Source organism: Enoplosus armatus, chromosome 19, assembly GCF_043641665.1.
Source record: "Enoplosus armatus isolate fEnoArm2 chromosome 19, fEnoArm2.hap1, whole genome shotgun sequence".
Taxonomy (NCBI): domain Eukaryota; kingdom Metazoa; phylum Chordata; class Actinopteri; order Centrarchiformes; family Enoplosidae; genus Enoplosus; species Enoplosus armatus.
The window spans coordinates 10,289,467-10,312,317 of NC_092198.1; the positions used below are offsets into that span (position 1 = coordinate 10,289,467).

Below are 22,851 nucleotides of genomic sequence, written 5' to 3' on the forward strand. Positions count from 1 at the left end.
CTTTATCGGCTGTAAACTCAATCAAAAACCATGTAATCCTGCACAATATCTGCTGGTTCAATCAATCTAACAAACGCACAGTGCTGCTCACCACCGCAATAATTTCCAATTCCAATTTCCAAAATGTGTAGTGTGAAAATATAATGTATATAATATAATAATAACACTTTATTTTAAACCCCTATTTAACTGGTCATACCAGACCAAGGAAGGCTGTAGCAGCAAAACACCTGAGTGTAACAAATTGAGCAAGGGTGCTTTTTTTATTGCTTATTAATTCAACTTTTCATTTGTATGAGGAATTAAGTGTTATTTCTGTTTTTCAAAGAGACATAGTGGTTAATAAACATTCTATGATGTAGCATTTATGAGGACATTTTGAATGTTTATTAATGTATTTGTCAGCAACTATAACTGCTCATGTGAAGCATCCTGTGTATAAAAATAACTGGTATCTTAACAGATAAAAGATGATTGACAATGTATGTCATACAGCTGTAATTTTATATTGTCTTCATATATTATGTTAATATGAAATATTCATTAATAAAGTACTTAATATAAAATAAAATAAGTTGTATTTATTGATTTATTTATACATACTTCTTCGTGTTCCATGACAACTGAGAAAACTGGCCACAAGATGCTGCCGAAAGCCTTGGAGGAAATCCAGTAGGTGGACCTTGAGTTAAGAATCTTTTGTCTGTTTTCAAGGTCAAGACTGAAACTTCAAGCTCAACATGTCTTTGTGAATTTTGCACACATTTATCTACACATTTTAAACCTGCAGGTGTGTATTAACAGTTAATAAATGCACTTTAACACACTATAAGGATTTGTTCTTGTGTGTTTGTTCATATATAAATAAAGTTAGATAGTTGCGGGATCCTTGGATTTGCTTACAACTACATTACAGTATGTTATAAACTATTTAATAAGTGTTTATATTCTGCTTATAAATGCTAAATATGGGGTTTAAAGCAAAGCATTACCAAAATATTATTACTTTCTACCTAAAACTAAAGAGTAGTGTTGAGAGGGAGTTTCTCTTTTTGATTGTATGATGAAGCAATGAGTCGACTGCCTCTGCTTCCATCGGCATCTGATGACCAGCACTCCCCGGAGCCACTGTTAGACTTCATTACATTATAGCTGTTAATTATAAATCTCCATCCAACTGGGCTCTGATGGCCTAAATGTGCCATAATGGGCCTTACTTGGAAATGACAGTCCATTGTTGGACTGTGCAGAATAGACTGCACCCATTTACCAGCTCTAAATGAATTTGTTTCAAAGCCTTTCTGTCCCTTTATTGAGAAAGACGACACTTGGATGATGTGAGCTTTGCATTAAGGGGATCATCTTTATTGCCCAAGAATCCACCTGAGAATGAAATAACACGGCACAGCTCGTCCAAACAAATCTTATTTGCATCTTTAAACATCTCTGTTGGCGTAAGACATGACGTATATACAGCAAAACGTACAGTACATACATTAAAACCGGCATATTGCTGCCATCATCTTGTCACAAAAATATGCACATTATAGTGTCACAGTACCTTGAGTAAAATAAGGAGCAAGACTTGGGCGTTTAAGTCACTGTACTGATATTCCTTCCGAGTTTAATCCCTTCATTTGACGTGTGCGGAAAAAAGACAAATTTCAGATATAACTACTCTTCACACAAAACACACTAACAGAGCGCCATCACCAGTTTCCCCAAAACTTTATGGCTAAAAGGAAAAGTAGTGCACAAATTTCATCCTACACATAGACTTCTACCGTAGAAAGGACATCAAATGCCTCCCTAATCCAGATTATACAGTATGGCAGCCATTTTACATAGTTAAAGTTAATCTATGGGTCTACAACAACTCTACGGCATTATTATCTTCAAGTACGTACTCCAATTATAATCATCTGGAATTTCATGATATGGTACACATAGGTATCAGTGCTATAGCAGAGAAGCTAGTAAAAAATTATCTTACAATGATATCATTTAAAAATCTTTTAAAAAATTATCATCCACTGTAATTGCTTGAATCTACTCTTCATTAATGCCACATTAGTAAATAAAAAAAACAGCAAACGAGCAGAGCCACTTTTAAATAAATATCACTTTGCTGTCGTACAGTTGTATCCTGACATTAAGTACTCTTTCCCTGAAATGTTCTTCTAAAATCAGGAGGCCGGTTATTGTTTCATAAGGTTCTGACCACTTAATCGCTTCCCTTTAATTGTCTATGTATGAGTGGAGTGAATAGATACTTTTGCGATACACAACACAGCAGGGATGCGGGTTTATGTGAATGTTTTACAGGCCACATTATATTATTGTGGACATTATGCTGGTATTATTCAATAGTAAGAGTCTTTACTCTTTGGCAAGACTTACCTCTTAGGACATGTTTACCTTTTCTATACAAAAAGGACAAATCAAATCATCAAAAGGCTCTCTAAATGCACTAGAATGCAGATTAACAGGCTTCAAGATGGATGAAATAATCCATGAGGATCTTCAAGTATCAGGTGGTCTTTTGACAAAAGAAGCTCTACTTTTGGCATGTAACTGTAAATATCTCTAGAAGGCGATTTCTTCTGCTTTCATGCTCTTTGTCCATCCCTGTTCAACCTTTCAAAGCAGGTCAACGCACTTAAATTACAGTCACAAACAGCAAAGATGACAATGTCCTCATCTCCAAGACACTAAATGCAAATTAAACTGCTTCATTGACTTGCTTCCATTCAAACTTTCATTGGGAGTAGGAGGGGAGTTGCTCTAAAAATGTTCAAGCTGCTTGCCTATAGAACGCACTTCCCGGTGACTGCAGAATCAAAACTTTATTGTCAAAGCTGAAATGGACAAATACATGGTGTCAAACCCCAACATTACCCGTTATCCTTCACTTCTTCCCGTCATCCTAACCCCTCCATCGTGGGGGGGGGGGGGGGTCAGGACGAGGCTAATGGCTGTCTGTGTTCGGGTCAGGCTTTGGCCTCCAGCAGTTCGAGGAACAGTTTGTGCATGGGCACACGGCCGTCCTGTTTGATGCTGCAGAAGTGCTGGACAGCACGAGCAGCCGTCTGACGGAGGAGAGGGAGGGTCATGATCAGCTTGCCAGTCCGCCGAGGGTCCTCTGGGTGGTGGGTGACCTCGTAGTCCTGTAGGGCCCCGTGAAGGACGTCCTGGAGTCTCTGAACTGCCTCTGAGTCCTCAATTTGCATGGAGTCTATAAAGGGAGGTGGAATTGAGGAATTATAATATTTATTATCATAATTATTTATTGATTTTTACAAAGCAAAAGCAGAATTGCAAAAAGCCTGATTCTAGATTTTAAATTTAATTGCACAAAACGTAAACATACAGAAGAGTGGAGGTAAATAGAAATGAACAAGTCTAACAGCCAATGAGTGTCTACATAATTTCATGGCAACTGATCAAATAGTTGTTGAGATATTTCAGTCTGGACCAAGCGACCGACCGACATTGCCATCCACAGAGCCACGACGCTAGCATGGCTAATCCTAAACTTAACTCAATACCTGAGTTAGCGAGCGCGATAGCCTTAAGGACCACAAACTCCTCCTTCTCCAGCCCCATGGTTTTATACTTCTTCACCAGCTGCAGGATGGCGTTGTTGAGGTCAAGCAGCCCAGCCAACTTTGACTGCTCCTCGTCCATAATGTAGTCCTCAGCGTACACCAGCTTGTCCTCCAAGGCCAGCGAGCGGAACACCACTCGAAGAATCAAAATCTCCATCCAGCCGCTCTGCAGTAGACTCATCTGGTCAGCCAGAGAGAGGGAGGGGAAGCCTGGAAAGACGAGATGATAAAAATGGTTAGCCCTACTAGGCCTGTAAAAACAGCTGTATAATGTCCTCTGCATTAGCATTAGTGTAGTAACCGTCTAGTAGAAATGAGCTTTGTCACTTATTTTAAACCAATTCCAGTAGCTGCATTGCATTCTAGTATGACTTTTTGGGAAATATGCTTATTCAATTCTTGCTGACAGATTGTTAGTTTGATACCACTCTCATATCTGTCCAGTAAATATGAAGCTACGGCCAGCAATTAGCTTAGCTTAGCATAAAGACTGGAAGCAGGTGTAAACAGCTAGACTCACCTCCAAAAGGTAACAAAATCTGCCTATAGCAGCATTACAGGTGCTGGTAGGTGGATTAAAATCCTTTGTAGCTGCACTGAAAATGGAAAGTTTCTATTTTCTAGGTTTTAAGATGGGCCTCTCTGTCTTCTTCCCTTCTTGCTATAGCCAACGGAGGTTTAGCTTAATGAAAACTACAGTGAGTTTAAACAGTGGTCTACATGATAATAATAATTTATATACGGTATAATAATAATAAATGATGATACAGAATTTTCTTGCAGCAAAATGATGCCCTCCACATTGCAAAGGGCATAACAAAGGACAGAGGGAGTGAATAGGTGGTGAATTTAATTACACTCTGTTGGACACACCCACTTTGATTGACAATTACACCCCACAGGAGCATGATTAAACCTGCTCACGTCCCCCACATAAACCTGCATGCACACACTCACACACACGTTTACTGTCATTAAATAGATGATTTTACAGAGCGAGGGGAGGAAGGGGAGGCGTTTGTATTTTTGACACCATCAGTGATTGTTATCAGGATCCATTGCTCTTTACAATCACCGTGGGGACGTCAGTGGCGCCCCTTTCCCCACTATCGCTCCCTGATTGATTGGAAACGCTGTCTGTGCACAATTTCATTGGTCGATAGGGATCAGTATTCTGGCACTGGATCATCGATCAGGGACAGAGACCTGTGTGAGTGGGTGTGTTTGGGCCTGTGTGATGAAATCTCAGGCATTATATTGATAGATTTTAAGGACAAATACAAGTTAACCCTTCAATAAAGAGAAAAGACCACGTTTTAAAGGGACAAATGATTTTTTTCCCTCAAAGCAAAGGGCACTGAGGGCATTAAGGAGAAGAAAAATGTCTTGCCAGTGTTAGTTGTATCATATCAACAACAACACACAGCCAGTCACACCAGTCGCTCTCACACACAAATTTGACAGCCAACTTGCAGCATAGACTCAAAAAGGCCAAAAGCAAAGAGGGCAGTTGGTCTTTAGCCAGCTCATCTGCCAGTCTGGCCCTCAGACTTCAGACCACATCACTGTCAATCTGCCTGATAAGAGCAGACACGGAGGAGGGGGAGCAGCCAGGACAGTAGCCCCATCACACTCACCTCCCCCTGGGCAAAGAACTCAGATGGCCCAGGCCACTTTGCCCAGGACCCTGGTTCTCCCAGCGATGGGGGCCGTGTGGCCTGCCACTCATCCAGAGCTGATGTGACATGGCCATTACGCTGCTTGGAGGGGGCAGCCTGTTTTTTTAATATCCATTCTCTCTGTGTATGTCTCGTCTATATACCTTTCTTTCTTTGTCTCTTTTACCTCCTCAACCTGTTCCCTGAATGATGCTATTGTCCCTTCCTTTCATTTTGTCTTCTGTCCCGTGATCTCTGTCATCTTTTTTGTCGTCCTTTTTCTTTTATTTGCCATTTTCTTTCTCTGCCTCTCTGCCTCTGTCTGTCTGTTTTTCTCTCCGATCAAATTAAATTATTTTCTTCTTTGATTAATAAAGTTGTTGCTGGATCCAGCTTCATATTTTTATCATACAGACATAGGAATGGTATCGATTTCTTCATCTAACTCTCGGCAAGAAAGCAAATAAGCGTATTTCACAAAATTTGAACTATTGCTTTCAACACATGTTGACTGTTTCAGTTTAGAAAGTAAAAACGCGCGAGAAACACGTGTTGAAGATGTCTCATGAATTATTCCATGTAATCAAAAAACTGTTTGAAAGTAGTCAAGTGAATGTGAATATGTATTGTTTATTTGCCTCAACTCGCCTGATGGAGGTTCACCTTTTGTTAGTTATTTTATTTAGCTTTTTGTAAAACGTGAAATTAGTTTGACAGCTGGATGAATACATGGCTCCCTGTCTTTCTCTCTCCCCTCAGGTGGGTATCTGCTGTGTATACAGCCGCCTCTTCCGCTGCTCCGCTTTCTCAGCCAGACCCTCCACTGGCAAAGGGCTACAAATACACCCATCAGTCGGACTCCGTCTGTCTCGTGCGCTGACAGTAAAGAGCCGACAACGGGAGAAAAGAGGCAGACAGCAGCAGCCCGGGGGGTGAGAAGGGAGGTGAGGGGGGTGAGGAGGAGGAGGAGGTGATGCTCTTCTTCCTTTTCTAACAGAACAATGGAAATGCTGATGAGGGACACCAAACATCAACACACACTCAAATGGCTGCTTCACGTCCACTGCGTAGGAAGAAATACAGGGACAAATATAGCAGAGATATACTCACTCACACACACACACACACACACACACACACACACACACCTGCTTTGTTTGTTATGTAAGCATTTCAGAGACAAGACATCAACAAAAAGCCCAGGTGTTTCCCTGGTGATGTTTTGGGTGTGTATAACCACGGCTGATAAAGCAGTCAGGGCTTCAGTTAGAGGAAGAAAGACGATAAGAAAACAGAAGAGAAATCGAGACAGATGATAACGCCTCTACAGTCCAGCACAGACAGAGACAGATACATAGATACAGTCCAAAACTCAATTTACAATAATGTAAATCTGAGAAAACAAGCAAGTCTTCACATCTGAGAAGCTGATAGCAGCGAAGAGGCAACAATTTTGACAACCCATTAATCATTTAATTAATTTTTCAAGCATAAATGCCAAAAATGATCTTGTGAAATGTGAGAATTTGCAGCTTTTCTGTTTTACATTGTTGCAAACTGAATATCTTTGGGTTTTGGACTGTTGGTCGAATAAAACAAGCGATTTAAAGACATCAACTTGTGCTATGTGAGATTGTTATTGTAATTTATCACTATTTTCTGATATTTCACAGATTAAACGATTAATTAATTACCTCAGAAAATAATTAGGAGATAAATTTATAATGAAAGTAATCGTAGGTTGCAGGCCTGTCTTCATTTACTTGAATAAGATCACAACCAAGAGTGGCCCAAAACACACGTTCCCAAAGTGTGAAAAGTGCTTCTGAATAAGTGCCATTTTTCATTTGGGAGTGTTGTAAAGGTCTTCAAAGCCAAGCATCAAAAGCAGACCTGCAAACCTGCTGTTGCCAGTGCATACGATCACAACCGTCAACATAGCTGCATACCAGCGTTTTAATCCCACTAATCTGTCAGAATGCACTTCCCCTCTCCTTTCCACCCTCTCATCCAAAGGGGAAAAAAACTCTTGACATCCCTTCTGCTGTTCCTGTGTCAGAGGAGAAGCTAAGTGTGCTCCAAGTGTCAGGAGGATTTCCGTAATTCAGAGACGGCCACGGCCCAGGAAATGAATTAAAACTCTCAGGTGGCCACTGGTCATCTGGTTGATATATTAGGAACACACATTGATCAGCAAGGGCATGGCACACACACACACACACAGAGGATGACTGACAGATAACACACAGCCGCACCAACATGCCCTCTCTCCTCTGGGCATCCAGTGAGTGTCTTGGCAACCACAAATCACAACAATCTCCTCCTCTGATCTGATTATAGACTTAATGTGAGCTAATGTGTGGGGTGGATTGCGTGAGCGGACAACTGACTGACTGACTGACTGACTGACTGACTCTGGGGGGTTTCAGCCTGAAGTCGTACCTGGGATGTGTTTGGCCCAGCCGATGTTGACCACCAGCTCCCTGTCAGCCAGGTCACACAGCGTGGTCAGAGCCTTGATGTCGCTCTCGGGTACGGTGGGGTCCGGCATGGCGAAGATGCCCTCCGGCTCGGCCACCAGCAGCAGAGACACGACCTTGTTTTCCACCACGCCGCCAACAATGACTGACAGAGATGGAGAGAGTGAAAGTAGATTTTTTTATGATCATAACCGTCTCTGTTTAATCAGGTAATCTCATTGAGATTATATATAATACAACCAGTTAACATAGCACTGCTGTCCAGTGAAGACCACGTATCTCTTTTCCTTTAAGGGTTGAGAAAGTGGCCCTACTTCTGAAGCTCAATAAACCATTTGAAACCCCCACAGCATGATCTGAAAACTGCATTGCATTATGGGGTTGTTTTTCTGAGCTCGTGAAAACTTTTGAAGTTACATGGTTTTCACAGGATGGCAACAAAGTTCATTACAGCCATTCAAAGCTTCCCTCTTCGCCCTTCAAAAACTACAGTTGGCATTGATTAACAGCATTGATTGATGCCAACTCATTAGCAAATACTAGCTATAAAAATGATTCAATGCAGTGACAGACAACATCGCAGAGAGCACGATTTGACTGTTTTGAACTCGCAGACCTCAACACAGGTAAAATCAGAGCCTCTACAATAAAGGGATCCATTAATATACACTGACTACTTAACAATCATGTACTAGAGTCGTGTTCATGTAGTTTATGTGAGCTTGTGTTTGTACACTCACATGTTCTTTTCTGAGGCAAGGCATTCTGTGGGTGCAGATACGGGCTGTTCTCAGCGTCTATTCTCCTCTTGTACTTCTGTCTGCCGCCTCGAACCCGGTCCAGACGCACACCTACAGAAACGGGACAACAGTCACACTCATATAACAACATATACCCGCCTGGGTGTCCTCCTTATATCACAGGGTGAAGTGCCAAATGCCAACACTCACTCACATACATACATAAAAAGATACAGAAAGAAAAAGTTGCTGAAAATTAAAATTCAGTGATTTCATTTTGACTCACAGTAACTGGTGTTTCAAATACTATTGACAAATGTCATTTCTTGTTTGATTTTATGATTGAAAAGGGCATCTAGATTGTGAGTTCACAGAGTCAAATCATAGTAAACTTCTTTTAAATAAAGGTTCAATTATAATGTTAATTGTTGTTAATGGATTTTGGAACCAAAGTAATCCAAACGTAATCATATTAGGTGATAATTCATATCACAATTCATCGTATTTCATTAGCATTGATGAAAACAGCATTGATGAAAAGAGAGAAATGTCCGCACAGTGATTCCAAACAACAGACTTCTTCAATCAGTGTGCAGACGTTTGTCATCAGTAGAGTATTGATGACACTGACTACAGTTCAAACAGGTAATCAGTTATCAGAAAGAGGCTTCGTGTTGAACCATCAGGACGTTGCCCAATCATCTGCTCACATGTCTTAACGATCCCCAAGGAGACTGAACGGGGGCATGTCTAATGCCAGCGCAGCAGCACGCATCCTGTAACGCGACACCCAACAACTTTAGAGCAGCCGATGACAACTGCTCATCTTAACGAGCATTGTGGCAACCTTGTCACCATGCCAATGGGGATTTAAGAGAGTGTGTGTGTGTGTGTGTAGGGGGGCAGTTAGATAAGGAAAAGCTGATTGGATTCATGTCCATGGAGGAGAAACACACATACTGAGAGTAACAGTCACCAGGTGTGTCTCTGAAGAAAATGTGTCCAGCGAGTGTGAATGTGACTCAGGAAGCCTTCAGTAGTGGTGTTGGGTTACCTGCTCTACAGTACAGTGTGTAAATGGCCACAGTGGCCCTGAATAGATCTATAATGGCACTCACGCCTGAAAGAGACACTCTTGAGGGTATTATTTGCCCACTTGACAGCTCACGGTGTTGCTTGTTCCTGCTCCTGCCTCCTGTACTTATTCTTACTTATGCAGATATTTATGGAGAGCATGCATGAACATACACGACATTGAATAAAACAATATCCTCTTTATCATGTAAAATGTGTTGTAGGGTTATATCAGTTTATGGAGAGATTCTTAGTTTTTGGCATCATTGGTTTGTAAATTTTGAATTTTATAGTTAAGCTATTACCATAACAACAATGTGATACAATTTCTGCTTTATTAGTTAATGTAGCATGAACAGAGACTGGAGAAAGGTAAGGTGGAAAGAGGGGGCCACTCATAACAAAGCGATGGTGTGAGAATGTGGCCTGTGACGGCCGCTGTAAGCCAACAGGCTCTTCCATAAGACTATTATGAAATATCATGCTCAGATGTTGTATGACAGTATACGTCCACATTTACATTTTTTGACACCCACCTCCTTAAAGGTCCTAATACAGTACTGTACGTAAGCCTACGTCTCAATCAGTTTCTCACCCTGAGCGATGGGGTCCGACATGAACTCGACACTTTCTGTTTTACATAAGGGATTTGTGTATTTGAGTTTTTCTTTAAGCTCTTCTGACTGGTTTGAAGTGGACGGGGCTCAATCGAAAAACAAAAACGAAAGGTGATACGACGTATTTCCCTGCACTAATCGAGGTTCAACAGTATTTGAATCAAAATTTTTTAAAAAAAGCCAGTAGTTTGTCAATCAAATCAGATCAAACCACACCCATACAGTCCTGATGAAGCAGATTAGCTTTTTTTGTGTGTTAAAATCTTGATAAATAATAAGAAAAACTAGATGGATGGCGTACCCTTTCAACTAGGCCTGGACGATAAACCAAATTAATTGTATTAAACATTGTGATCTGTTACCAACCCAAATGTACTCTTATCAAAGCTTTTGATGAATATGTTTATGACTGTCAAAAGAGCTAGTTGTGGATCTTAAGTTGGGATTGTTTTGTCAAGGTCAAGTCTGAACTTTGATGCAAACCCCTAAAACTGGATGAAGTTATATCAACTACTGAGCTCAGATGTCAAAAGATTCATCCCCCTGACAACTGAGCTGATGAAGACTGTAATATGGTTGAGAGCTCTGGAAAAAGCTAGCACGTGGCCATTGAGGTGGGATTGTTTTGTCCCATCCATCCATCCATCTAGTTTTGAGGAAGAAGTGAAAAGCTCCTACTCAAGAGGATAAGTGGGGAATGAAAGAGATTGTTCGGGTAAACTCAATGCCCCGTCAGACCCTTTGGTGATGTCATGAGGGGCAAATAATAAGTGTGGATTATCCCGAACACTTGGCAGGTGCCACTCCGAAGTGTGAGATGAGGGATGAGGGTGTTTACATGTGTGTTGTTATCAAATTTAATAAAAACTGTTGGCAAACACCAGATTAAATCAAGCGACTTTGATTGTTCGATATGTAGGAGAAGTGTATATTTGTGTGTGTGTGTGTGCTCGTGCTCAGATCTGACAGTTATTCAAACACACACATCAGAGCTAAGTGTGACTCTTCACAGTGGAATGTGCCGACAACCAAAAGGCCAAGAATAGCTTTGGTGGATAACAGGACACACACACCTCCTCCCTGTTCGTCTTTGCAGCCCATCAGAGTTCGATAAACACGGACTACTCAGACATTGATCTATTTTTTGCTGCTTTCATCACTCAGCCTTCTTTTGAGGGTGTCTGGATCCTCACATGAGAGGCTTTACAGGTTCCCAAAAGGCACACAGCGCAGCAGGATCAGAAACAGGGACATCCAGCCCTGATCCAGAATGATCCAGGTTACCGTGTTCTGTGGCAACACCCCCACCCCAACGCCTCCATCACTGCTGCTGTCACCACCAGCATGTGTTCAGTATAAACAATCCCTCGCTTCTCAGATACTGTGACAAATGTACACATGGCTGCCTCCTTTATATTCCCTGCACACTGCTTCTCGTTACATTTCTGAACGATCCGATTCTTCTCAACGGCTCCTTGGTACGAATGAAGGGAACCGAGTTGTTCTTGGTGAAAGCCGTTCTTTTTATTGTTGTGCCCAGATTTCACTGCCCTACCCTAAATCCACTCCCCTTCGCGTGAACAGCACTAAGTTTGAATCTGATCATTATCCCAGTGAAGAAAAAAGAAGGACCAGCGGCTCTCGGAAAGGAACGGAGCCGCAAGATCCGGCTCCCTTCAAAGAGCCGTAATTCTCATCAGCTTCTCATCAACAAATGAAAAGGATTTAGAAAATCGCCATGCACAGTCCCTCCGTTCCGTTCTGGTGCTTTTCTCAGAATGCAGATTAACGCAGCATGATTAACACACCTGAGACAAAACAAGTTCAGCCGGCAGGAAGCGGCGAAGAAGAGCCAAAGAAGGAGAGGAAGGTGCTTTGCAGAGGCGCTGCTGCACCACTGGCCTTATTTCTTTGGAACATAAGCCATTAAAATACAGGGTCACACAATTACATTGGTATGATAAATAAAATATTGCACACATTTTGCTAACATGCATGTTTTTACTGCCCTTAGAAGCGACAGCAACTGCAGAATTGAGCACTAAACAGGGCTTAATCAAACCCTGCCCGGGGTCTATATGTCTTTTAGCTGTGTGTTTAATACGGCTCTGACTCTCCCCGTTAAACCTCACAGCTCCTCTGTCTCGGCCTTTACTGCGGCCTCTCCGGGGAAGAGGGGCATTACGAGACACGGTGAAGCGCGTTACGAGGGCGCTTACGACGGGAGTTACGAGGGGCAGTTCGCATTTCACGGAGGTCCAGGAGTCCCACAAGGCATCTGGAGGAATTTATGAGGGGGGAGGGAAAGCAAAGGGGGTGGCGAGAGGAGGGGGCGGCTGAGAGGCGGACTGGGATGCTGTTGATGCCTCTGCCCTATTAAAAGCAGCTAATTTAGAAAAAGGACAGACACACACTCGCTCTAACAAACACACAGAGGTGTGTGCATAAACGTGAGTGCAGGCCGACATGTGTTTACACAAACTGATGCGCGCGTAAAGATGCTGTAATGCTGTGTATCCATAACTCACACACACACATTTAGGAACACACACACACAGTGCTGCTGTGTGTTTAGAGATGAGTAGGTGGCATTAAAGGATCATTCCAGTTTATTACTGGGATCTTATTTTCATAGTTTTGGCCACCATCTCTATTGATTATAATAACATTATACTTGTGAAAGTAATTGCCGAGATGGGGGAATATGGGGACATCGCGACAACAAAGTCAGACAGGGCTAGAAAAGAGCGGTCAGGCGATCGCACGGGTCGTAAACAAGTCAAGAATTTAGCCACATTATCACTTTATTTGGAGGTGAAAGCAAAAGTGAGAGCATCCAAAATGATGGCAAGAAGCACAGAGAAACAGTGTGTGCACAGCCGCCTTGACAGTGCTGCCGGAGCAAGTAAAAATGGAGGAAGCCATTGTAGCTTGTCGTTTTGTGCCATTTTAATTTAACCTCCTCTGTCGGAGTATAAACTGCTCCACAAAAGAAGCAGGAGTCGAGGGCACAAATACGTTTTTTGAATGAACTTGTGTGAACTTATTGTCCCATTTGTGACCAAGCTAACAATAACTCTTTAATGAATGTAATGGTGTACGATCCTGAGAACAATTAAATGCTTCTTTACATTTACTATCCCTCGCTCCACCACAGACGCACGTTTTATCTGCTCTCCCCTCTTTATTATCATATCTTGGCCCTACACAGCATGTAGCAAGCGGCCAGTACAGTAGGAGGTCGCCAATGTTTTCCTTTTTGAGTCACTTCTAAATCTGGACAACAATATGTCACCAGACAGGCACACAGTCGGACCAAAGGAGCACCTGGCCGCTGTCACAGGCTCTCTGTGTGGTATGTATACGTGTCACCACTCCATGTCCATGTTTTTGAGCGTACGTAATGAAGTTCTGCATAGTAGAAATTAGCTTTATTTTAAATGTATTCAACCTTAATTTAACCATGAAGAGTCTGTCCATGGGTACAAATACACTATAAGTTGCTTGGAGTGTAGTAAGGCACCACTCTGTCTATAACTGAGATTCAGACTCAAGTAAAAAAAACTTGATCGTCCATCACAAAGCAATAGGCTGAGTTGGGAAGGTTACTTGTCACATTCTCATTAAATTCCCCACTTCTAAAATCTAAAAAATATCTCAAGTTTAAAAAAAAAAAGTCCCTACATTTAATTTTTTTTTAAAGCCACGTCCGAGGAGCCCTTAGCAACGACTTGCTCCATTATCTCACTAGCTGGTGCAGTGTTGCACACACACCTACACACACACACACACACACTGGCAGGTTTCCAGAAGCTATTTCGGAGGAAGGCTGGTGAAGCAAAGACCGACACATCTGAACAGTTAGTAGCCCTCTCCTCCCTCTCAAAGACACGGCTATGCATTGTTCAGCGCCTGTGTTTACTACACATACACGGACCTACACACACACACACATCACAGCTGGCATGAAGAGGCTGAAGTTTAACTGTCAAAGGTTTCAGGTTTCACAGGAGTCTACAGAACTACAGTACACGCCATCACCAGTTTACCAGGTGAGACATTGAGGGAATCTCAGCTGGTAATCAGGGTATTGTTTCCAGGAATGCACAACAAAGAAATGGCAGTCAGACTTGTGTTAGCCGCCACGCTCCAGGCGCTTTTTTTCTACCTCAACTGTGGTGGATGTGGTTTGAACTTCTGCCAAGTCGACCAAGCGATCAGAAAAAGCAACTCAAACAATGATTTGACGCAGGTCTTAAAGTGATTTTCGGTGTATAGCTGACCTTCTCTCAACATGCCCACAGACAGACATTTCACAAATCGACAGGCCTGGCAGGATTTCCTCCTTCTCTTGGTGATCTCACATTCATTGGACGCTGGGCAGCTGTATTCAATGTTACCTGGAGGAGAAGAGAGAGGATAAGAAACACGTTTTTTTAAACTGCAGTGGAGATAATGGAGTTCATCAAATCTTCATTTAATTCTGACAAAATGTCTCATATTGAGATTCAAAGTTCTCATGTCAAAAGTTAAATTTCATTAAAACGTGTCCCAGCACGAGATCTTGAAGGGCAGCGATTTAGTTTTGCACTTCCATAAAGTTGGGGGACTCAAGAGAGACACATTAAGAAAAAGAAAATCAAAATCAAAGCAGTAGAGGCCGAGATATTCCGAATTTTAGTTCTTGGTGTGGGTGACGCCCCCTAAAACCTACACTTCCCACAATGCAACTGGAAAGAGTATTTCATCAGTAAACTGAGTGTGCACCTTTAAATTATTGTGACATTCTCATTAATTTTGGCTTTATCGCTCACAATCAGTGCAACCACATACCAAAAAAAACGTGTTCTCAACACCTAACTGGGAGTAATAGCCATGGCAGCCAAATGTGCACGTTAAGCCCGATGGCGTTTGGCCAGTTGCAGACGCTCTCAGCTGCCACCCTCGATCAGAAACAGGAAGTATCTGATGAGCCAGACATCAGATCTCCGCATTTGATCTGACAGCCGCTCATCCTGTTTGCCCTTTGAACCCGTCCACAGTAGCCAACTTTTCGAGGCCTAAACACAACGCCGCCTGCCAGGACCTCGACCTGGGCCGTGAGCCGACAGAGCACAGGACAATCCTTTTAAAACACCCACACTGCATGCCGCTGGCTCTCGTCTCTAACGGCTTTCAGGGTTGAAGCCAACGTGCACACATTCAGCACCATATGTTATCTGAAGCTTTAAAGCCTGAACTCAAACATGTTGACTATATACACCGTGCGCTGTAAGTTTAAACGCATATCAGCTGTTTGCAAACAGGTCTTTATTTAAAGCCTTTCTGCAGTTTGAGATGCGGAAGCTGTGCGCTGACTAATCAGGGCTTGTTGATCCCAAAACAAATGCTCAGGGTACAACTGCATCTGCTCCATGTTGCTTGTAAAACAGGTTTATATGATGCAGGACGGCATTATCAGCCATGCACAATAAACTCTGTTACTAAGTATAAAAGTGAGGATGTTCCTGTGCATGAATGTGTGTGTGTGTTTGTCTCTCTCTTACCCTGGATGGTCCTCTTGAAGAAGGCCTTGCAGGCCTCACAGGAGGCCACACCGTAGTGGTAGCCCGAGGCCACGTCTCCGCACACCAGACACAGCCGCTTGGCCACCGTGCCCAGCATGAATTCACACTTCACTTGGCTTTCTTCCTCCCCAAATCTCCTGGATAGAGGAAGAGAAGAGAGAAGAAGAGGAGAAATTAAGAGGAATGTGCTCAGATAGTCATCGTGCTTCTATTCTCTATATCTCAAGTGGGGTGAAACACAAACAATAAGGGCCAGTATAAGGCATACACCAACCTGTTTGTTCCTACATTGTTGGTCAACCCCGCTGTGTGACCGTAGAGGCCTGGCGAGTCCAGCCCATTACTGTGATTGAGGCCTTTGGTCAGGGGCCCGTAGCTGGAGTTTGTGTCCGAGGAAGAGCTTCCAGGGCTGGGCTGGGCCGGGCTGACGTCGCCCTGGGAGCTGGGGCTGGGACTGGAGGGCTCACGCTTTATGGTGGAGGGACAGGTGGGGTCCAAGCCCCTCACTGACATCCTGCTGAGATGTCTGGAGAGAAGAGAGATAAAAAGAGGATAAAATGCATTATATATGATTGTAATAAATATTCATGATGGGGAGAGATTTGACTTTCAGGTCAGCTTTATATTATGAGTCACCTTGGTGTTGTTATTAATATTAATGACGGGTAATTGACCTTCAGGTCTGTGGGCTTTGATTAGTTTTATTAAGTCAGGCATCATTTACACAGATGGTAATCAAGCAATAAGCAGCTTGGAAAAATCATTACCATTAATTTATGTATTCATATATGTATTTTCAAACCACACACAGAGCTACAGAGGCTCAGAGAGCACATGCTATTTCTTTCAACTACACCCTATTTTTCCCTCATGAGTTCTCCGATGCTCCGACTACCTCCGCCCGTCCATCTCCACGCCCCTTCATTCATGCATCCATCCATCCCAGTCCTATCTAAACCGGCCGTTTGGGATTACCCACATATGCAAAGCTGCTGTCTATTACACTGCTTTGTTTTCAAAGAAGGAAATTGCCTAAGCAAACTTAGGGAAATAGCCAAACCAGCAATCATCTGCATTATCATGGCCTTTATTTTTTTTTCTGCCTCTTTACCTCTCGCTATTGTCTCTTTGTGTCTCTCAGTTACTCATCATACTCCACCTGTCAAACACTCTGTAGCTTACAACAGTTAACAGGCTGTTACAACATTAAAAGAAAAGACATTAAAACAATCTATTCAATGAGACATGAACAGATGCTTTGCAGTGCAATAACAGATATAAAATGTTAAGATTTATGGAAATACAATCCAAAACTCACTAAAAAAGACAATAATGAATGGTTTCAAGAACAGCAGACTTTTCCTCTTTCTGCTTATAATTATTATTTAATAATAATAATAATAAATAAATATATTCTAATGACAAAAATACAGACATGTCTGGGGTTGTAAGAAGTACTTTCTGTGAATACCTCCATTATAACAACGTGAATCTTCTTCTAGGCCTGCATGTTAAAGTGTGTATCATTACTTTATTATTGGATTACTATGTGACCACAACAGACTCTCTGTCACCATGCCGAGGAGAAAAAAAACACACACACACATCCTGAAAACACACACACGCGCGCGTGCGTGCAAACTGACATCGTGGCGTCAGGCGTTCATGTGTGGATGTAAAAATAAAAAAAATCATAGACAGGTTCCGACTTCTCTACACACACACTTCAGCTTCACGTGATCAGGAACATGTTCACGCTCCACGCACACACACTTACAGACACATTTTAAAGCAAGTGTCTTCATAAACACCCCAACACATACTTGCATGCAACTGTTTGTCGCCAGGCCAACTTTAAAAAGCGCTCTGCTGTCTCGCTCTCAGCTGCATACTTCCACCAGCAGAGAAACACACACACACACACACACACACACACAGTATCCACACAGCCGTACATCTCTTCCACTCTAATCTTGGCCTGATGAGGTGGATGTCAAAGCCAGTCTGTTTCCTGCCATGTAAATCCGTGTACCCTTGGCCACAAGTCATTTGGTAGGCAAAGAGAGTGGCTGCTTTTAACCACCCCCAGAGTAAATCATGGGCACGCGCTACTGACCCCTCTACAAAGCCACAAAGACAGACGCATGGACACACAGCAAGAGACAGACTGACAACAAGTGAAGATACCAAGAGAGCAAACAGTGGACGTCTCTATAAGAAAACCAAGTGACTATAGCAACGTTGTCACAGCTGGCTGGGTATCAGATAGAAATATCCATAGCACACAGTATCAAAAACTGTCAGAAAGTTGGTATTAAACTGTTTTTGATCAAAATCATAGTCATTGTCTATTTTAGACTGTGGTTTAGGTGAAGTTCTTGTTTAACTGCTTGTTTAAATTAAACCTGAATCATTTTATGTTTTTGGTCACTTATGGGCAGCGCAACAACTGACATATTTCGCCTTATAAAGGTGTTACGGCAAACATGCTATTAAATATTTGACTATTTACACACCCAGCAGACACAGAGCAAATTTATCATTTATTTGGAGTCGTGTTTGTGGTCATCTGACGAATGTAAGTCCAGTATTCATCCTGCTTTTAGCTCTGCTTTGGTCTCCACCAACTCCTAAAAGTAATATTTGGCTCTTTAGCTGCTGAATGCTGCACTATGTCAACTAGCCAGTTGCTAATTTTGTCTGTTTGCCATTTGGTGCTTTGCAGTTAGCGTACCGTGGGTTTATCAAAGAAAAACTACGTCAATGAGGGCTGGTGAGAGGGAATCAAAACAGTAAAGCTGTGGGGCGTAAAAACCAAAACAATTAGCCGTTAAAAGACTTTAAAAAGCTCCGTAGAGTTGCGGGGAACTGCTGTGACAATTCTCTGCGGGTTCATCACTACATCACATCTAGTTATTTGATCCATTCTTAATATAAAAATATTGATTAGTGCAGCTTTAAACATTTGAGAAGCTTTTGTTAAATGAAAAAAAGGATTTTGCGGGAAGACATTCTTTTGGATAAGGTATCCAAAAAAAGATTATTATGTTATCTGTACTGAAATTCAGGTATTGTATCAGCACTAGTATTGAAACATTTCCAATAATACCCAGCTCTAGTGTTAAGCCCCCAAATTTTACCTCAATCAACAATGAACAAGACCATTATGACTCCCCCCTCCCCCCTTGCCGTCTCTCACCTCTCCAATCCACTTTGAAGACTATAAACACAGAACAGTGAAGAGATTTCAGTTTCCTTTTAAAATGACTCTCTGGTTTACTTATTGGCTATCCATCACAGGCGTCCACATTGCTCTGTCAAGTCTTTGACAGGTACAGAGTGAGATACTCCTTGAGCTCTCCCATTATAATGCATCACAGGGAGGAAGAAGAGGAGGAGGATGAGGCTTTGGTGTTTTGCTTTCATAATGAAATGGCATTAGAGTGGGGTGATCAGATGTGATGTAATATTCACTGTGACAGACTACTAATCTACAACTCCACATAAAAGCCCATCAAAAGACGGTTGGTGCAGCTCCCACAGCGGCATGCAGCGGGTATAAATCAGAGAGGATGTGTGTGTGTGTGTGTGTGTGTGTGTGTGTGTGTGTGTGTGTGTGTGTGTGTGTGTGTGTGTGTGTGTGTGTGTCAATGGGTATTCAACGTTATCATACCTTACCCCTTTGTGTCTCGGTATCCAAAACAACTCTAATTGCACCTTGGCAACAAAGGCCAAAATGCAGCGTGAGACGACAAGGAGACAAAAAGAGAGAAGTAGAAGAAGAAGAAGAGAGGCGGGAGGAAATTACAAGAGAGGCAGACAGATAGAGGGAGTGTGAAAAGACCGGGAAGGGACAGAAAGAAAGGGGCAGTCCTGTGGCTCATTAACCTGGGGGTGTTGAAAGAAACGAGAGAAGGCAACACTCACTTTCAAATGAGCAGGGTCATAATGCAGACAATGACCCGACGGATGAAGGAGGGAGGGAAGGAGTGAGGGTGACAAGAAAACAGAGAGGGAAGGAAATAGAGAAAATAAGAGGGAACTGACCCAGAGATATAAAAAAAAACGGAGTAAAGGCACATCTACAAGCCTTAGGGAAGTGAAAACAAAATGCAAGGCGACAGAGATTCTCCCTGCAATACCACAAAAAGGGCCTGTTGACTAACCTTTTAGCTCTAACCCCAACCCTGAGGAGCAGCTATTTAGGTCAGTGGGGTCTCAGTAGTGTTTTTTTACTAATGAGCCAGTAGGAGATGAGCAGGGATCAGTGGCACCCCCAGCCAACCATAAGAGCCTTAGCCAGGCTTTGGACGAAGCTGCTAGCAGGGAGATGAGGTGCCTGTGGCTGGAGCTTCGTTCCGCAGGCTCCGGAAACAAGGATAGCGTGCCATACAGGGGATCATCTGCGGCCATCGCCGCCTTTTCTCCCATTCTTTATCTGCCTGCGTCTGTCACTAGCAATCAGCCAACCTGTGCATCCACATGTCTTCTGCCTCACTGTCTTTTTGGTCCTCGTCTGTCTGTCTGTCTGTCTGTCTGTCTGTCTGTCTCTGAATTCCCTTTATCTTTCTTTGCTGGGGAAAGTTAATTTCAATCCTAAATTGCTCGATGAGATGTGTTCTCAGAGCAGAGTGATTATGCCACAGCTGATAAAAGCGCAGCGGTGATGATAATGAACATGATTTTTTTATGATTACAGAAAAGGAAGGCAATCAAAAAGCAGTCTCGGGGTAATCAAACAGCTGCTCCGCACATCTCTTCGCAGGCTTTCATTTGTTTCGTTCGTTGTCGGCGTGTCCGACGGGGGAAGATTTTCAGCAGCCTTGTATGATCCAGGCTGTTCTCAAACTGGTCTTACCGACTCACCCTCACTATCAACAAACAAACAAGCTGAACAATGACAACTGTAAGCCATGCAAACAAACCTCCACACCTGGGAAATTTTCATCAGAACACTTATTTATGTAAAGCTTTTTCTATCACACCTCTGTAGAGCTGAGGTTAGTCAATCCACAGAATGTTTTTCAGCAACTATTTTGATCATCAACTAATAGTTTTAGGAATTTCTAAGCAAAAATGCCAAACATACTTTACTCTACTTTCATACACTAAATCATGAGGATTTTCTGCTTTTCTCTGTTTTATATAATTTCAAACTGAATATCTTTGGGTTTTGGACTGTCAGTTAGACAAAACAAGCTTCAGGAAAGCATGATGAGTATTAATTACTATTTTCTGAAATTTTATAGACTTCACTAACTGATTAATCGCTAATGAAAAAAGAATTTCTAGGGTTATTAGCAGTAACTCTACGGGCCTAAAACTGGTCATTAATGGCAAATATTTACTCCGACTTAATTCTAAGGAAGATAAATGGCAAAGATAAGGATCATTTTAAATGTTTATGTCCTAAAATACTTGTGTTATCCACTCTGATTCTCACACTCCAGCTCTCTAAATGTGCTAAGTAATTTTATTTCAAGCTCACAGACGTGTCACAAATGAAACTGATTCTCTAAAGTATTCAAATCAACTTGAAAATCAAAAGCTCACAGTACGCGACACCTGTACGGCACCAATGGAGTGTGAGTCATAAACACACACTTAGTCATTATTACTAGAACTTTCACACACAATTTGAGCTCAGTTTGTTGCTACGCCCGTGTGACACTTGTTCATTTTGAGAGCAAACACTCCTCGGTACAGTCATTTAGCAGAGTGAGAGTACTTACTCTGTGTCAGAGTGGTAGGTGAAACACTCTGGGAGGTAGAGGTCGACTAAATCCATGTGCACTCTGCCAACATGCTCCGAAGAAGAGAAAGATGTTCTGTTCCTGTCTGCCTCTCCTTCTCTTTATCCTTTTTTTTTTATAAACGGTATCTCTCACTGCACTGTTTGCCACTTTCTCTTAATTCTGCCTCCAAACTTTGTCTCCATCTACTGCCCTGTCCTCTGCTGTGTCACACTCTCAGCTCCTCTCATTGTCCCTGCCTCTGTCTCCCTGTCACTCACGCTTCTCACCAACAAGCCCCTGGCAGCCGGCTGCCTTTGAAGTCCTGACTGTTGTGACTAGCTGGCAGTGTGTGACAGGGGTCTCCGAGCAAAAAGCTGGCCCCTCATGAATACTCAGCCGCACATTTGAATGGCCTTCCCCCGGAACACTGAGCTGGCAGCTGATTGGCTGTCCTCTGAGCCAATGAGAGCCAACCTCTAGCTGGGGCAGGTGGATATGACAACAGAGGATGTTGGGGATTTCACAGGTTGTAGTTGTTAGAAAAAAACTTCATACGGGAATGTGGAAGGTGAAGTAGTAGCAGCAGATTTTGTTTATATCATAGTGGTTGAGAAAGAAAGGACAAATAATGAATTGTATCTATGTGTGTATGAATTGAGTGATAACCTTTAAACTCATATACTGCCCAAAAACACATCCATCTATGATACACAGTTGTACGGTCTTAATCACTTTATCAAAAGAGTATAATGATCTATGCAGTGTTTTTGAGAAAAGTTTGTTCAGTCAACTAATCACAAATCCTGCCAGCCTATCAGACAATCAGTAATATGGTCTTCTAGGGGGGAAAAAGTGAAACACAGCAACATCAGAAATGTGTTTCTAGCAGTGAAATCAGATCTAATGCTCAGTTGATTAACATTAATAGAGCCACAGAAAATGTATCTATTTCAATCATTAATTGTTGGCATTTATCAAGGGAAACTATCTGGTTCCAGCTTCTTAAATGTGTGCTTTTTTTCTGTTTTATATCAGTGTAAATTGAATATCATTGAGTTTTGGACTGTTTGTTGGACAAAACAAGTATTACCTTGGGCCCCAGAAAATTGTGATGAGCATTTTCCTCTATTCCTGTCATGCCAAAAAATGCTGGATATAATGAGCTAAATAATTTCCTCCAAAATCTACACTTTTAAAGACAATGCCATGTCTAAAATAAAATCAGCATCTTCCCACACAGATATGAATAAACCTATGGACCTCCACACATGGAGACATGCACGCACATACAGTATGTTTGTAGCCAAGCCTTAACTGACTTACTGTGGGTACAGTACTTTTATCTGTTCTAATCAGCTATGGCTATGTGCCT

The 22,851-nt window shown here is 42.3% G+C and overlaps 1 protein-coding gene across 2 annotated transcripts; it reads right to left on the reverse strand.

Annotated features, from left to right (window-relative positions):
* Positions 1-1,349: 1,349 nt before the first annotated feature.
* On the reverse strand, positions 1,350-21,799 carry LOC139301853 (estrogen-related receptor gamma-like). Of its 2 annotated transcripts, XM_070925333.1 has the most exons (9): positions 21,477-21,799; positions 16,019-16,270; positions 15,724-15,881; positions 14,461-14,577; positions 12,327-12,338; positions 8,487-8,597; positions 7,709-7,891; positions 3,549-3,818; positions 1,350-3,235 (listed from the first exon to the last, which is right to left on the reverse strand). In XM_070925333.1, the coding sequence occupies exons 1-9, from the start codon at positions 21,530-21,532 to the stop codon at positions 2,991-2,993; spliced, it is 1,404 nt and encodes a 467-aa protein (XP_070781434.1). In that variant the 5' UTR covers positions 21,533-21,799; the 3' UTR covers positions 1,350-2,990. The 2 variants fall into 2 exon arrangements, with proteins under 2 accessions (XP_070781434.1, XP_070781433.1); XM_070925332.1 differs by lacking the exon at positions 12,327-12,338.
* Positions 21,800-22,851: the final 1,052 nt, after the last annotated feature.

What these genes read in the sequence shown, in the direction of transcription:
- LOC139301853 (XM_070925333.1), bottom strand. Translation starts at nt 21,532, where the DNA reads ATGGATTTAGTCGACCTCTACCTCCCAGAGTGTTTCACCTACCACTCT. An exon ending in AACAATGTAGGAACAAACAG is followed by an intron (nt 15,882 to 16,018) that starts GTTGGTGTATGC and finishes TCCTCTATCCAG; the next exon opens with GAGATTTGGGGAGGAAGAAA. An exon ending in CTTGCCTCAGAAAAGAACAT is followed by an intron (nt 7,892 to 8,486) that starts GTGAGTGTACAA and finishes CATCTCTGTCAG; the next exon opens with TCATTGTTGGCGGCGTGGTG.